Source organism: Sciurus carolinensis, chromosome 4, assembly GCF_902686445.1.
Source record: "Sciurus carolinensis chromosome 4, mSciCar1.2, whole genome shotgun sequence".
Classification (NCBI taxonomy): domain Eukaryota; kingdom Metazoa; phylum Chordata; class Mammalia; order Rodentia; family Sciuridae; genus Sciurus; species Sciurus carolinensis.
Genome location: NC_062216.1, coordinates 137,474,792 through 137,493,032, shown reverse-complemented (window position 1 = coordinate 137,493,032; position 18,241 = coordinate 137,474,792). Strand labels below are relative to the sequence as shown.

General features: G+C 34.5%; 1 protein-coding gene across 3 annotated transcripts in view; it reads left to right on the top strand.

Annotated features, from left to right (window-relative positions):
- Nucleotides 1–18,241, top strand: part of Pawr (pro-apoptotic WT1 regulator) — a 123,476-nt gene that overhangs the window by 89,291 nt on the left and 15,944 nt on the right. For all 3 annotated transcript variants that reach the window (XM_047551086.1, XM_047551088.1, XM_047551087.1), the window contains one exon: nt 14,326–14,360. In XM_047551086.1, coding sequence (XP_047407042.1) covers nt 14,326–14,360 — 35 coding nt within the window. The remainder of the gene's footprint in view (nt 1–14,325; nt 14,361–18,241) is intronic.

Here is an 18,241-nt window from a genome sequence, read left to right as displayed (position 1 = left end):
GACTCTATCCCATTTCTTCATTCTTAGTATTATTTCCTGAGCTTTAGGAGTCTATTGAGGAAATCTTTGTGTCCGTCTGTATTGTTAGAGTTTCTCCTATGTTTTCTTTCTGCAATTGTAAATTTTCTGGTCTAATTTCTAGGTTTTTGATTCACTTTACATTGACATTTATGCAGAGTCAGAGGGATATACATATGGATACACATTTTTCCCAGCACCATTAGTTTAAAATGCTATCTTTTTCCCAGTATATGTTGTTGGTGCCTTTGTCAGGTATCTGCTGTGTGAGTTTGTCTGTGTCTTCTTTTCTCTTCCATTAGTCTACGTGTCTCTTTTTATGCTGGTACCATGCTGTTTTGTTACCATAGCTCTGTGGGGATAATTTGAAGTGAGGTATTGTAATGCATTCAGCATTGCTCTTTTTTGCTCAGAATTGCTTTGGCTATTCTGGGTCTTTCATTCTTTCATATGAATTTTGGGATTTCTTTTCCTAGTTCTCTGAAGAATGTCATTGGTATTTTGATAGTAATTACATTGAATCAATCTATAAATCACATGACCAAAACATGGGCGATATTTCCATCTTCTAATGTCTTCTTCAGTTTCTCCAGTGTTCTTTAATTTTTGTTAGAGAGATCTTTCACCTCTTTGGTTAGATTTATTACTAGGTAGGCTTTTTTTCTTGTTTTTGTTTGTTTTGTTTATTGTTTTTATGAGGCTTTTGTGAATATAATTGTTTTCTTGATTTCTTTTTCAGCAGCTTCATTATTGGTATAAAGAAAAGCGATTGATGTTTTTATGTTGGTTTTGTGTTCCAGTACTTAGCTGAATTTGTTTATCTTACCTGCTTCTAAGCCCTCCTTGATTGTAGCTTCTGCTGAGAAATCAGAAATTATTCTGATTAGTGTACCTCTAATTGTGGTCTGATGTTTGTCTCTTAAGACTCTTTTAAAATTCTATCCTTGTTTGGTACTTTAGGCATTTGAATTACAATGTGTTGTATAGAGGTTCTTTTTTGGTGTTTTTAATTTGGGGTTCTGAATGCCTCCAGTATCTGGATGTCCATCTCATTCTCAAACTTTGTGCCTCTTTTTTTTTTTTTTTTTTTGCTATTATTTCACTGAATATGTTACCAAACCACTGGCCCATATATCTTCTCCTTCCTAGGTACCTATGAGTCTTGAGTTAGGTCTCTTTTGTTGTACAAGAATTCTTAGATACTCTGATCATAGTTTCTTTCTTCCTTTCTCATTCTTTCCTCCCTTCTTCCCTGTTCAATGAAAGTGTTAAGTTCCATCACCAGCACTGCTTTGAGAGGAGGGAGTAACTGCCAGTAACATACTGGTAATTTTTTTTTTTTTGTACTGGGGGTAGAAACCCAGGGGTGCTTAACCACATCCCCAGAGAAAGGGTCTCACTAAGTTGCTGAGGCCAGCATTGAACTCACAACCATCCAGCCTCAGCCTGCTGAGCTGCTGGGATTACAGATGTGTGCCACTGGGCCCAGCAACAGTAGTGATGGAAGAGCCATGTATCAGCATATTTTTAAAAACTTATTGCTAATGATCTCTTTAATGTTACTAACCAATGAGAAAAGTGGGTGTGAAGTAATACGGAATAGGATGAAAGGCTAAGTATTAGTGATAGTGTACCTATACTAACTTATATTGGAAGAAGAGAAAAAAAGAAAGAAAAAGGTATGGGCAGAGGAAGAGACATAAAAAATAAGAAAATAAAGAAGAGAGAAGGGAGAAGAATGGAGATGAGAAGAGTGGCATCAAGAAAAATTCCACTTGAAAGAATACATAAAATTAATTGTAACAATAAAAAAAAAACAAAGTGAAGGAAGACAGCAAAACACTTCACAGAAGTGCAGTAACAGTAATAAAATGATTAAATTTTAGAATAATATTAGCCATGGGCTTAGCATAGATGGCCTTTACAATGTTAAGGAATGTTCCCACTATCCCTGTTTTTTCTAGTGTTTTGAGCATGAAGGGATGCTGTATTTTATCAAATGCTTTTTCTGCATTTATTGAAATAATCATGTGATTCTTGACTTTAAGTCTATTGATATGGTGAATTACATTTATTGATTTCCTGATGTTGAACCAACCTTGCATCCCTGGGATGAAACCCACTTGATCAAGGTGCACTATCTTTTTAATATGTTTTTGTATGCAATTTGCTAAAATTTTGTTGAGAATTTTTACGTCGATGTTCATTAAGGATTTTGGTCTGCAATTTTCTTTCCTCGATGTGTCTTTGTCTGGTTTAGGTATCAGGGTGATATTGGCTTCATAGAATGAGTTTGGGAGGGTTCCTTCCTCTTCTATTTCATGGAATACTTTGAGAAATATTAGAATGAGCTCTTCTTTAAAGGTTTTGTAGAACTCGGCTGAGAACCCATCTGGTCCTGGACTTTTCTTTGTTGGTAGGCTTTTGATGACTTCTTCTATTTCATTACTTGAAATTGGTCTATTTAAATTGTGTATGTCCTCCTCGTTCAGTTTAGGCAATTCATATGTCTCTAGAAACCTGTTGATGTCTTCGAAATTTTCAATTTTGTTGGAGTATAGATCTTCAAAATAGCTTCTAAATGGTGAAAAACTGAAAGCAATCTCCCTAAAAACTGGAACAAGGCAGGGATGCCCTCTTTCACCACTTCTATTCAATATCGTCCTTGAAACTCTAGCCAGAGCAATTAGACAGACCAAAGAAATTAAAGGGATACGAATAGGAAAAGAAGAACTCAAACTACCCCTATTTGCTGATGATATGATTATATACTTAGAGGAACCAGGAAATTCCACCAGAAAACTTTTAGAACTCATAAGTGAATTCAGTAAAGTAGCGGGATATAAGATCAATGTACATAAATCTAATGCATTTTTATACATAAGTGATGAATCTTTGGAAAGAATAATTAGGAAAACTACACCATTCACAATAACCTCGAAAAAAATAAAATACTTGGGAATCAATCTCACAAAAGAGGTGAAAGACCTCTACAATGAGAACTACAGAACACTAAAGAAAGAAATTAAAGAAAACCTTAGAAGATGGAAGGATCTCCCATGTTCTTGGATAGGAAGAATTAATATTGTCAAAATAGCCATACTACCAACAGTGCTATACAGATTCAATGCAATTCCAATTAAAATCCCAATGACGTACCTTACAGAAATAGAGCAAGCAATTATGAAATTCATCTGGAAGAATAAGAAACCCAGAATAGCTAAAGCAATCCTTAGCAGTAAGAGCGAAGCAGGGGGTATCGCAATACCAGATCTTTAACTCTACTACAAAGTAATAGTAACAAAAACGGCATGGTATTGGTACCAAAATAGACAGGTAGATCAATGGTACAGAATAGAGGACATGGACACAAACCCAAATAAATACAATTTTCTCATACTAGACAAAGGTGCCAAAAATATGCAATGGAGAAAAGATAGCCTCTTCAACAAATGGTGCTAGGAGAATTGGAAATCCATATGCAACAGAATGAAACTAAACCCATATCTCTCACCATGCATGAAACTAAACTCAAAATGGATTAAGAACCTCGGAATCAGACCAGAGACCCTGCAGATTATAGAAGAAAAAGTAGGTCCAGATCGTCAACATGTCGGCTTAGGATCAGACTGCCTCAACAGGACTCCCATAGCACAAGAAATAAAAGCAAGAATCAATAACTGGGATAGATTCAAACTAAAAAGCTTTCTCTCAGCAAAGGAAACTATCAGCAATGTGAAGAGAGAGCCTACAGAGTGGGAGAAAATCTTTGTCAATCATACTTCAGATAGAGCACTAATCTCCAGAATCTATAAAGAACTCAAAAAACTCTACACCAAGAATGCAAAGAACCCCATCGACAAATGGGCTAAGGAAATGAACAGACACTTCACAGAAGATCTACAAGCAATCAACAAAAACATATGGAAAAATGTTCAACATCTCTAGTAATAAGAGAAATACAAATCAACACCACCCTAAGATTCCATCTCACCCCAATTAGAATGGTGATTATCAAGAATACAAGCAACAACAGGTGTTGGCGAGGATGTGGGGAAAAAGGTACATTCATACATTGCTGGTGGGGCTGCAAATTAGTGCAACCACTCTGGAAAGCAGTGTGGAGATTCCTTAGAAAACTTGGAATGGAACCACCATTTGACCCAGCTATCCCACTCCTTGGCCTATACCCAAAAGACTTAAAATCAGCATACTACAGAGATACAGCCACATCAATGTTCATAGCTGCTCAATTCACAATATCCAGATTGTGGAACCAACCTAGATGCCCTTCAATTGATGAATGGATAAAGAAACTGTGGTGTGTATATATATATATACACACACACACACATACACAATGGAATATTACTCAGCCATGAAGAATGATAAAATTATGGCATTTGCAGGCAAATGGATGAATTTGGAGAATATCATGCTAAGTGAGATAAGCCAATCTCAAAAAAACCAAAGGACGAATGATCTTGCTGATAAGCGATGAGGACATATAATGGAGGGTGGGAGGGGTTATCGTTAGGGTTAGGGTTTGGTTTAGGGTTTGGGATAAGGAGGGTGGTAAGAATGGAGGAAGGGAAGACTGTATAGAGGGAAAAGAGAGGTGGAAGGGATGGGGGGAAGGGAAAAAATAACAGAATGAATCAAACATTACCCTATGTAAATTTATGATTACACAAATGGTATGTCTTGACTCCATGTACAGAGAAACAACATGTATCCCATTTGTTTATAATAAAAATAATAAATAAATAAATAAAAATGACTAAATTTTTTCCTTGCTGAGATATTTAAAATGGAGAAACTTATTCATGCACTGTCATAGTTATAAAACTCACGTGGGCTCAGCCTTTTTGTAGTTTTCATGCTCTGGGTGAGGCAGCACAGAGAGGAGGCAAGAGACTCCATAGCAGCTGGGGTGTGGGGTAGCAGCTCATTGATGTGTCAGGTAGTGGCTGGGGCATGGAGATGGGAGAGTGACTGTGGAGCTTTAGGGTGCAGAGTGGTGGCTTAAGACTGGAATGTGGGACTGTTGTCATGGTGCAGTGGCCACCAACTATGGTGGCACAGGGGTGGCTGGCATCAGAGGCTCACATTGCTCCCTAGGCACTGCCCTTACTGGCAGAGACTTGCGTTAGAGGTGTGTGCCATTCCATAGCTTTCTCCTCCTCTGGAAGTGTGACACACCCTTCTCCACTTCACCTCACACCCATTGCAGATGCCAGAGGGTGGCAGGGCTTGACGTCTCCACTGACAGCAATTCTGCTACACAGGTTACTGGGCTACCTACTTCAAAGGCATTTCCTATGATATTATTAACTAGTATCTATAGGTGAGGTGAAGGTTTAACTGCTTCCTGAACTGTAAGCTTAGATGTGGTCTCTGCAAAATGGCTGCCTTCCACAATTCTCTGCCAGCGAATTGAGAAAAGTGAAGTATTTCTTGTTCACAAGGTAGCTTTGACCTCCTGTCCTGAACATAACTCAGTCTTTCTCCTCTACTGCTGTTTCCAGAGTAAGCTTGGCATCTTTGCTGACTCTTCTTTATCCCTTTGTTATCCCTCCCCCCAGACCTGGGGTGCAGATGCTTATTCTTGTTTAACAAATTCTTTCCTGTTTTCTCTTCCAGTAACCAAAATTTTCAGGTCCCTCTGAGTCTCTGCCTTCCAGTATTGTGAATCAGTGCATTCCTTCTGTCATGCATCTCTGGTCAGCTATTTTCTTATTGCTTTGATTCCCTTCTGTGGAGGAGTTGAGATCTGCAGCCTCTCTCATCTCTGCCATCTTGTCTCCCCTTACCCATATGTGTTCCTTTTTCACCTTTTACTCACATACTATTTTAAGCATGCTATTTTGCACCTTGTCTTTTTTGCTTAAGACTGTGTACTTCTGCAATTGGGCATAAAGAGCTTCCCTATTAATATTTTTTAACAAATGTGAACGTTCCATTTTACAGATGTCCTGTAATTTTTCTAACTACTCTTGATGACCACTAAAGTTGTTTATAATATTTTGCTATTATAAACAATACAGTGGTGAAAAACTTTGAGTGTATGTTATTTTACATATTTGTGTATAAAATCTAAGGATAAAATCCTACCCTGGAATTGTTGGATTGAAAGGAATGTGCATTTGTAATTTTGGTGTTATTTCTAAAATGTTCTTTGTAGTTGTTGCAGCATAAGCAATTTGTTATTCAATATTATTTTCAGTGGCATAGAATTTTCTTGTTTTAATGTGTTTAATGTTTTCCACAACTCTCCTGTTAATGGAATTCCTCAGTGCTTAACATTTTTACTATTGTAAGTAATATTATAATTTAGAATTGACATCTGTACAGATTAAACCTTTTTGCGTTTTGAATTATTTTCTTTGATCAGATTTCCAGAGAGAAACTTAACTGGCTGAAAAAAGTAAAAGATTGTAAGGATTTAAAAAGAATAATACATATTGTCTCAGTTACTTTTGAAGATAGGTTTATCAGTTTGTATACTCGGTGGTATCTTATGAGAGGATATTAGTAAATTTTATTCTGAAGCAGTCTCAGTTTACTGAAAAATTGTAAGTACCACATAAAGAACTTTCTTTTCCCTTAAATTGTTTGATAGTAAGTTGCTAATCTGATGCTCCATTTCTCCTAACACTTAACTGTGTTTTTCAAAAAAGAAAAGGAAAAAAAAAAAAGTCTACCATATAACCCGAATATAACTTTTGAAAATAGAAAATTAAGCCAGGTCCACTGGCACATGCCCATAATTACAGTGACTTGAAGGCTGAACCAGGAAGATCTCAAGTTCAAGGTCTCAGCAATTTAGCAGGGGCCTGTCTCAAAATAAAAAAGAGATGGGGATATAGCTTGATATAGAGCACTCTTGAGTTCAGTCCCCTGTACCACTAAATAAATAAGGAAATTAAAATTGACATATTATCAAGTATTCAGGCCTCATTCAAGTTTTGCCAATTGTCCCAATTATGTCCTAACAGAAGGATCTAATTCGGAACATGTGTTGCATTTACTTGCCTGTAACTCTTACATTTCCTTCAATCTGCAAGAGTTTCAGTCTTGCCTTAATTTTTTAAATCTTATATCTATCCATCCGTCTGTATTTGTATTGACTATTACTTAATTATCTTACCGATTATAGCCTTTTACTCTGTTAGTTTTCTTTTGTCTTAAAACTCTTTCTCGTAAAATAATACAAATTTATTTTCTTCCTGTTCTATACATTAGAAATCTGACATATGTTTTTTGGGCTGAAATCAAAGGCTAAAATCAGGTTTTTGTTCCTTTCTGGAAGCTCAAGGGATGGATCTGTTTCCTTGATAATTTTTTTTTTTCTTTTTTCTTTTTTCTTTTTTTTTTTTTTAAATCTAGCTCTGAGAGGCTACCTGTATTCTTTGGTCCATGGCTCCTTTCCTTCTTCAAAGCCTTCTCACATTGTTATCATTGTGGCCTTTGTTCATTAGTAACATCTTTCAATGATCGTTTTCTGCCCCTCTCTTGTACTTTTTTTTTCTTTTTCTTTTTTTTCTTTTTTACAGGGTGTATTTTGATTCATTGTACACAAATGGGGTACATCATTTTGTTTCTATGGTTGTGCACAATGTAGATTCATACCATTTGTGTAATCATACATATACATAGGGTAATGATGTCTGTCTCATTACACCTTTTTTTATACTCCCCTCCCTCTCCCTCTGTGTAATCTAAAGTTCCTCCATTCTTCTCTCACCCCCCCACACCCCCGCCCCCATTACATATATCATCATCCACTTATCAGGGAAAACAAAAGCACAAGAAATCAAAACAAGAATCAATAAATGGGATGGATTTAAACTAAAAAGCTTTTTCTCAGCAAAGAATACAATCAATAATGTGAAAGGAGAGCCTACAGAGTAGGAGAAAATCTTTCCCACATGCATTTCAGATAGAGCACTAATCTCCAAAATTTATAAAGAACTTATGAAACTTTACACGAAAAATACAAAGAACCCAGTCAATAAATGGCCAAGGAACTGGACAGATACTTTACAGAAGAAGACACACAGGCAATTAATAAATATATGAAAAAAGTTCAACATCTCTAGTAATTAGAGAAATGCAAATTAAAGCAACTCTAAGATTTCATCTTACTCCAATTAGAATGGCTATTATCAAGAACACAAACAATAATAGATGTTGGCATGGATGTGTGGAAAAAGGCACACACTTACCTTGCTGGTGGAGTAGCAAATTGGTGCAGCCACTCTGGAAAGCAGTGTGGAGAACCTCAGGAAACTTGGAATGGACCCACCTTTTGACCCAGTTATCCCACTCCTCAGTTTATACCCAAAGGACTTAAAGTTAGCATATTACAGTAACACAGCCACATCAATGTTTATAGCAGCTTAATTCACAATAGCTAGACTGTGGCACCAACCTAGACGCCCTTCAACAGATGAATGGATAAAGAAACTCTGGTATATATACACAGTGGAATATTATTCAACCATAAAGAAGAAGAATATTATGTCATTTGCAAATAAATGGATGGAATTGAGAATATCCTGCTAAGTGAAAAAAGCCAATCTTTTTCACTTCTAATGAGACTTCGTGATTACATTGGGCCAGTTAAATAATCCAGAATAACTTTATTTAGGGTCACTTGATTAGCAACTTTAATGGTCATGTAACCTCACAGATTCTTTGAGGGGTATTATTCTGCCTAGCATACCATCATTATTTGTTTTCATATTAAAATTGTACTAGGTTTAGACAGTGGGAAATCCTTTATGCTTTTGTATCATTTGCCATGTCTCCATCATTCCTGGAGCACCTTCTTGTTTTCTGTCATAATAAGATATTACAGACTCATATTTAACTTTCCTATTATAGCTTTAGAACAGCTGTGTCCCTAATGAGCCCTGGTTATTTTTTCTTCAAATGATATTTTGAAGCTTAAAATCTGTGCTTTAGATTTCAAATATTTTAAGTTCATTGTTTTGGGGTATCACCATTCCCGGTCCTCTATGCACAGATCTACAAAATGTATATTTGTATACAGACCCACATATATAAATATCTGTTTGTTCTCTGCCTGCCTGCTTGCCTACTATATCTATCTAGATACTGAAATTTATTTATACTGATATCTCTAGTTCTAACACCACACAGTTTGTTCTAGCATTTGTAATTTCCTTTTGTGATACTGAGAAACCTGTTTCCCACTATCCTTAATGTGTTTTATTTTTTCAAATCCTACCTTTTGTAATCTATCTTTCACTGTCACCTCTCCTCCATACTTATGTCTTCCATACTGCAAGTAGTTCTAACGTCACATGCTGGCTCTTAGTGAACACTCTTCTCACTCTTTTCAGGCTTAGGTGTCCCATGCCAGGCTACAGGATGCCTCCTAACCCTGCTCTTTTGACCAACTGCTCTTTGCTAGGACTTCTCTTCAGTCATGCTCAGACTTTGCAACTTTATGCTGGATTGATCTTCCGTGGGGAACCCTCCTCAACGTGATTAGGTTTCAACTTCTCCACATGAACATTCTTCATCCTGCCTGAACTCTGCTGCAGAATACCCAGGGCTCTCTGAGGAGTCATGTTCTTTACCCTTCTAAAACTAAAATTTTAACACTTTATTCTGAGGCACTCTCCTGAACTGTTGAACTTCATATCCTGGTTGGGGCTCTGGCTGACCTTTTGTGGGACTCCCTTTCTAACCTTACCTTAGGACTGAGGCCGTCTGTCTCTGCTTTGTAGACATTGTTCTCATTTTGCTTAGGTTCTGGTTTCTTAGGTCAGACTGTTATGTAGTGATCTCCTCATTTTGCTTGAACTCTTGACTTTCTATACCAAGCAGTTCTTCTTCATGTAGAATTCCAGTCTCTTGGTACCCTGGTCTGAATCATGAAGTTTTTTCCCCACCTTGTTCTACCCCATCTAATGGCTTTAGGATTGATTTATTCAGGAAAGGATGGGGAAGTGTGATGACTTTTTTTTTTCCCTTTAAAATCTTTGTTAATTTAATAAAGTTCTTTTTCATTTTTTTAGTTATTTTATCATTTATACATTATAGGAATTTGGTTCTGCAGTCATCTTAACAAGGTATCTTACAAAATTATATAACCAATATAGATATTTTAAGTTAGTACTGAGAGCCAGTTAGTATGGTATGCTGAAGTTTAACTGAGTGCTGTGGTTTGGTTGTTAATTAGTTTACTTGAATAACCTCAGTGTTATTTTGCTACATTCCACTGGGCTTGTATTTGTCTGATCGTATTTCACATATGCCTTCCTATTTGTTTATACCTTAAAAGTTCTAATATGTAAAGACTATGTTCATGGGATTTCCTTATTAACCATTTTAAGCTTAAATGAAGCAGAATGTTTAATAACATCAACTGTCCCGTTGCAAGGAAGATTATTCAAGGAAAAGGATATTTGAAAATCAGTTGTATAACAGACTTCGGGGTTTTTCAGAATATCTAATTACATAGTTGTTAAAACTTTTAAAACCAGTATGTCTTGCCAGTTGTACTTTCTATAAGCAGTTTTAGACATAGTTGTATTTTTCCATTTTTCCACATTTAGAATGAAATTGTCAACTTATACAGTTATGTAATTATTAAGAGAAGTTCCTAGTAATTATATACTTAAGTTCCTTTGCTTAGAATTTTTTTGTGGCCATAGAGATTTCTAATTAACAAATCTAAGGTGGAATTTATATTTGTGTAGAATTTTGTTAATTATAAGGTACTCTTGCTATGCTCTATGGTTGATTTTGTTTTTTCTGTCTCACATTTCTGATTCATTATATGTCCAGTTTTCACTTCTTTGACAAGGATATAGAGGTCACTTTAAAAATCCATTTATAATGGATGAAATTGGAGAATATCATGCTAAGTGAGATAAGCCAATCTCAAAAAACCAAAGGACAAATGATATCGCTAATAAGTGGATGATGACATATAATGGGGGTTGGGAGGGGTTAGTGTTAGGGTTAGAGTTAGGGTTAGGGAGGGGGGCAAGAATGGAGGAAGGAAGAACTGTATAGAGGGAAAAGAGGGGTGGGAGGGGTGGGGGGAAGGGAAAAAAATAACAGAATGAATCAAACAACATTACCCTATGTAAATTTATGATGACACAAATGGTATGCCTTTAGACCATGTACAAACAGAGAAACAACATGTATCCCATTTGTTTATAATAAAAAAAACTCAAAAAAAAATCCATTTATAGTTGTCAATTTCTAATACATGTAAGAAACAAGCTGCCACCACTTCTAATAATGCTAATATAATATAGTCTGTCCAATTTGGTGGACATCCATTGCTAAGGTTTATAATTTCTCTTTTAGAATCACTGTAGAATTTAGCTACAAGATATGTAGTCTAATAATAATTCAACTTCACCAATAAAGAATAAGCTTAAGTGTTACCTGTCTGCATCAGGATTTCTAGTTTTATCAGCTACAAGTTAGACATGTAGAGCTGAAGAAATAGCTCCTCTTGGAGAGCACTCGCCTAGCATGTGCAAGGGCCGAGGTTCGAATCCCCGGCACCTCAGAGAAAATACTATGTTAAACTTAGGAGATGTATTTTAAGTGGCTTTTAAAACATAAAAGCCTGTAAATGTAGAAGTCTGATATTATTTCGTGACTGCTTATTAGTATACTTAGCTGGAGTTTTGTTACTGACTTTATTTTATAATTGTGTCAGATATAAAATTATTATGCCATTCTAGTTTAGTATTGCTGAAAATGCCCTGCATTTCACTTTTCTGATTAAAATTCTGGTTTATATCAGTATTAATATTTGTGGAAAATTCCTATTTCAAGCTTCAGAAATAGTATTTGTTCTTAACATTTCAGTTGATAAAAAAGTAACCTACAAATCCAGTATGGGGCTGCTTTTATTAATTCTGCTTACTCCATTTCAGTAAGAGGTAGTCTGCACAATTAAGCTTAATGTGGCATCTTCTAAAATATTTCAGATTAATCAGAATGAGAGAGACGTGATGTTTCAGAACTTCATTTTGGAGAGGTTGGCATTATCAGCATTTTTTCTCATACATATTTTTATGGACACCAAGGTATATTTTGTTTTAGTTCATATAGGATGATATTAGGGAATTATATTTTTTTAAAAATCTTTATAAAATATTAGTTGAAATACTGTTTGAAATTTTACGAAAAGTTCCATATAAAATCATCTTCCACATTTAGTAAAATGTACTTTGAGTGGATACATATGAGCCTAATTCTTCTTTCTGCTTTATCTAAGCGATACACTTTAACTATTAAGCTTTCAAAAATAATTTTAAAGCTAGATAATATATATGTCTATATATATATGTGTGTGTGTGTGTGTGTGTTTGTGTGTGTGTGTGTATATATATATGTTATTCACTGGAGATACCATATTTATAAGTAGGGGATTTGTTTGTTACATAAAATAAGGAGAGTCTTCTGTAGAGCCTTCTATTTCCTCACTGTTAGGAGGCATGGTTTAGGGATGTCGTTTTGATGATAGGAAGGTAAGAAGCCCTTTAAAGTTTACTTCAAAGTTTACTTGCTAGATTTTTTGTGGCTGCTTTTGTAATAAAACCACCTGTTGCCCAGGGATGTGTTAAATGTCTTTGTACCAACTCTCAGAGCATGACTTCCCTAGAAGTAATTCTGTTCATAGAGTGAGACCCCCCAAACACAGTCTAGGATGCTATCACCTCATTACTTCCTACATATGATAATTTCCCAAGTGGTGGTTCTTCTGTAACTGTAGATTACAAAGGAAGTTATTTCCCTAAGTTGTCAATATATATTTATTGGGTTTGGGGAGAGAAAGATGAATCAAAGGAGTATCCCTATCTTCCAGAAGCTTGTGTTTTACTTAGAAAAGAAGATATATAAATGAAAAACTGAGATAAAGTTATATTTAAGTGATTTAGGTTGTTCTAATGGGAATTTGTTGACTTGGAATAGTTAAAACAGATTTATTAAAATTGTATATAGAAAAATCAATATTTTTCCATATCCCAGTGAGCTTTTTAAAAATTGTAATCAGATTTAAATTACAAGCCTGTTGAAAAGGTGTTATGTTGTTTTATTCATTTATATCACTTAATCCCCACAAAAAAACCATTTGACATCATTGTTACTTCATTTATAATGAGGAGACTAAGACTGATAGAAGTTTAAATACACAGTTTTATATCTACCAGGTTACCTGTCTGGTTGGAATCTGCTTAATTCTTCCTCTTAACTATCTTAGCCCAAATGGCTATGTCTTTTATTGTGTCATGCAGTCAGTATTTACTGTCTTACTTTAGAACTTGTCATCTCATAAGGGGAGCTTATTCTTTGATTTCAAGCAGGTCAGAAATTAATTATAGGGTCTTTCCTGGAGACTTAATGATAAACTTTTTTAAAGGTTATTAATCAGTTTTTTAAAAGACTCATTTAATTTTAATTTGTTTTATTAAAATGAAACTGTAAAAATGTTTGGAGAGCCCTGGCTATAAAAATGACTGCCTGCCTAGTTAGTTGCAAGGTAATTTTTCCACTCTAGTGGTTAATCTTAACATGCATCAGTCTCTTCTTCCTTTTTCCCTTCTTCCCTCTGCCTGCCTACCTTCCCCTCTTTTTCTTTCTCTTCCTTCCTTTCTCTTCCTTCCTTCCTTCCTCCCTCCCTCCCTCCCTCCCTCTCTTCCTTCCTTCCTTCCTTCCTTCCTTCCTTCCTTCCTTCCTTCCTTCCTTCCTTCCTCCCTTCCTTCCTTCCTTCCTTCCTTCCTTTCCTGACAATAAAGTATACTTTCTTACTTTTCACTTTTATCTGTGTATGGTCTTTAAAAATAATCATTCTATGTTTGTGGTAACTTAACTTTTTATTTAAAAAAAGAGGGCATAAAAAAGTCAAAGGGAAATATTAAGATTATAAAGGTTGTGGTTTTTAAGTGTCCATTGACTTCTAAAAGGATTTAAGTTGACTAATGATGTCCTACTCCCAACCATTTTCTGAGCTTTTTAAGTACTTCCATATTTTAAAATAATTTTAAAAGAGTTGTTGGTTTGGGACTAAAAAATCAGATATAGTTTTGTTTTGTTTAACCAGTGGTGTAAATTTTAAAAAATAAAAGTAATTATTATAAATTGCTTCTTTCAAAGTTTGATTTTCTCAGATTCTAGTTTTTCAGCTGTTTTTATAATCTCTCTCTCTCTCTCTCTCTCTCTCTCTCTCACACACACACACACACACACACATATATATATATACATCCAAACTGATTTATCATTACTTTTACTTTACAGGAACCATCTAGAACTGTTTCAGGCAGATATAAAAGGTAAGAATTCTTATGTTTTAACTTATATTGTAGAATGAGCATGATGTCTGTCTGACAGTGACCTATCTAAGTAGAACTGTTTAAGGCAGCTCTTTGAAAAGTGAAGAAACTTTTACATTGTGCTCTTAGAAAGAAATTACATCAAGGGTAGGAGTGTGATGTTGTCTTACCATGATGTATTCTGGTGTATCTTATAGTTTTAAAAACTGCCTACACCCTGAATTTGCGTGGGTCCAGTGAACTTCACAATATAAAAACTTAGAATGGCTTACAGGTAGACCATGTGTATTAACAAAATTCCATAAACTAAGTGACTTAAACAACAAAAATTTATTTTTTCATAGTTACTACCCTGGTTAGATTCTGATGAGAGTGATCTCCCAAATGCTTCACCTCCAAATACTGTCACACTCTGATTAGGCCTTTGATGTCAGTTCAGTCATTGTCTCTCTGTACAGTTAGAGACACCATTGTATATTTTTATGTATACATGTATAGGAAGAAAATAAGAATTAATTTAACAAATTATTCAGTAAAGTACAGAGAGATTAGCTTCCTTCTTTCCTTTGAGTCCAAAAAGGTTGCAGAAGCTTATGCTAATATTTGTGCTAATAATCATGGATTAATGGTAAATCTTAACGAGTTTTTCTAATGTTCAAAGTGCTTTACAATAGAAATCTCATTTAGTTCTCATAGTTATTTTATAAGGCAGATACAATATTTACTTGCATTTTATAAATCAGGGAAGTGGAATTAAAAAGGTAGTTTGTTTCCCCTGGGGTTAAAAATGTAGTCAGTTACAGAATCTGAATTTGAGCTTGAACAACTTGTCTTCAGAACCCACATACCTATATATGCACAGGATCATCTGCCTAGATTTATACATATAAATAAAACCTTTGTTTTTATCTAATCATGTGTTAAAGTTTAAAATATTTTGATTGTTTTATTTCATCTAAAAACATTAAAGGAGCTCTCATTCAAATACTGGGTTTTTCAAAATAAAATTTTATTTTTACCATGGGCCATAATATCTATTTATCAGTAGAAAGATATAAGGCTATGATATTCAGTAGTTGAATAAGTAGGTCTGAAACCATTCTGGCACACAGAAAAACACTCAATATGTATGCTACTGCTTTTATTTTCATTTGAGTTATTTTGATATAGGTATAATTAAATTAGTACTTTTAAGCTTCTAACACTTATACTTTGCTTTGTAGTTTTTACTTATCATGAAGGATTCTGAAAAGAATCTTTTTGCCAGAAGTCATTGCCAAATAGCTTTGATTTGGCCTGTTCCCAGGCCATGTTCTTAAGCCAAAAAATTTTTTATCATCAGTTTTTGGTTTGGGGAATAAAGGTAAATTTTGGTAACATACTGAATTTGTTGTACCAGTTATACATATTTTTTTGTAATAGAGCTTTAAATTATGAATGGTACTTTTCATATTTGTTACCTAATTAGGATCAATACAGGAATACTTTAAAAAATCTTTATCAGAAGCTATATTTATATGTCATTTTGTTAAATCAGAAAGAAAATTGTTTATCCTGTAATGAATTTTTATTTTTAAGCTTTTGTGATCATTATTTTAGTTGTGATATGTTCATATACTTGCAGTATTTCTGTAGTATAGAGCATGTGGTTTGTTACTTCTTAGTGTTCCAAGTTGTAGCTCTGTTTAGTACTGTTAAAATATTTTTAAGTTTTTGTCATTTTCACTGAGTTGTAGCAACTCTGTTTTAATATAGTCTAAAAAGTCAAACATTAAAAATTAAAACAGGGCTGGGGATATAGCTCAGTTGGTAGTGTTTGCCTTGCAAGCATAGGCCCTGGGTTCAATTTCCAGCACTGCAAAAAATAAATAAATAAATTTAAAAAAAACAAATTTAGTTTGGAGCAATGACACATACCTGTAATTCCAGCTACTATGGAGGCTGAGGTAGGATGATTGAATGTTGAAGGCCAGACCTTGTCTCAAAATAAATAATCAAAAGACTGGGTATGAAGCTCAGTGGTAGACTGCTACTGGGTTCAATCTCAGTATTACAAGAAAAAAAAAAAAAAACGCAAAATCTACAATCTGTATCTGAAATTATCTTCTTTATCTAATAGAAACGTGTTATACCTTATATCAATAATTCATTACTTTCATTAACCTGTCAGCAAGTTGTAGCAATGACTAGAGCATGCATGGTTCTTAATAAGGGTATCTGCTGGCAAACGAGATGGTAAAACTAAAGATTAGGTAGAAAGATAAGTCTTTGATATGTTAGAAAATATTTTAGCAAACTCAAACATTACATAAATATTTTAGCAAACTCATACATTATATAAATATATGTAAGTACACACACTAACAGATGGAAATATCACAAGCCATTAGAGAATTCAAATACTGTATGTATGTGTGTGTGTGTGTGTGTGTGTGTGTGTGTGTGTGTGTGTGTATGTATTTGGGGGGGGCACTAGGGATTGTAGATTGAACCCAGGGGTGTTTAACCACTGAGCCACATCCCCATCCCTTTGTCGTTTTATATTTTTGAAACAGTCTTATTAAGTTGCTGAAGCTGCTCTTTCAAACTCACAATCCTTCTGCCTCAGCCTCCTGAGCTTCTGGGATTACAGGCATGCACCACTGCACCCAATTTTATATATATTCTTACAAATTACTAATTAAATATTTAATTCTTATCTCAAAAATGTCAAGAATGTACTTTTTTTAGCACTGAGTCTGTTAAACACTCAAACTAGTTCTGTTGTATTTTAAAATGGAATCAACTCTTGTTAGAGCTTTTCAGTTTTCATTTGATTCTAAAGTTCTTTCATAGGAAATCAAATAGAACCTTTTTAATTTTGGAAAATGAACAATTTATTTAGAAATAATTTTAATGCAAGATTTAAAATGTTACAACCCATCTCTGTTAACTTTTTTCTAAATGGAACTTTCTCCTAACCATTGTTTTAAAACCAGTAATTCTTATTGATTGCACATGTATTTTGAGAACCATGCAGTAGCAAGAAATATCCTTGATTTGTTGGCCAATGATCAAACTAGAAAAATATGTCAGATTCTTAAAAGAGTGAGAAATCCAGACTAAGTATCAAATGTGTCTTCCAGTAATTGAAGATAGTCTTCTTGAACTCTTATTTAATCCTTTTAAAAGAAATCTATTCTTTTCAAGATCTTTTATTTCTGTATTAGCATACATTGTATATTTTGCCAAATGTTGCCAGACCTACAAGAGCTGTAGCTCTTTTGCTTAATGTATTTTACAAAAGGACATGAAAACCACAAAGTGATAATTTAAAAATTAATTGGCATATTGGTACATTTTGTGGACTGAATTTTTCCCTGGTGTGTTGTAAATATTATTAGCTAAGATTTTTATAATACTTATTATGTACCAGGTACTGTTCCTTTTCATATCAGTTTCCTAAAAGTCTTTTGAGGAAAGTGCTTGTATTATCACACCATTTTACAATTGAGGAAACTGAGGCTCAGTGAAGTGTAATGATCTGTATGAGAGACTAAACAGATAGTAATTGGCAGATTTTGTCAGCATGTTTCTTTATGTCATGGTAATATGAATTTGCCTAGTATGGGTAAGAATGGGGCAATGTGGAAGTTTAATATAGCTTATTTAGTCTCTTAAGTATTTGGAAGGTACCAGTAGCTAGAAATTTTTATTTAATATAGGTTTGAAAAATATTTTTTTCTCCAGTGACTTCTACATATATAACCCTGGATTTCTCAGTCTACCCAGCTCTCTTTACTTTGTTCTAGATACAGTGCAATATTGGAAGATAACTTTTTTGTTCCTCATTATAATCTTGAGGTTTTAGAAGTTCTAAAGTATCAGTATAATTATGAAAG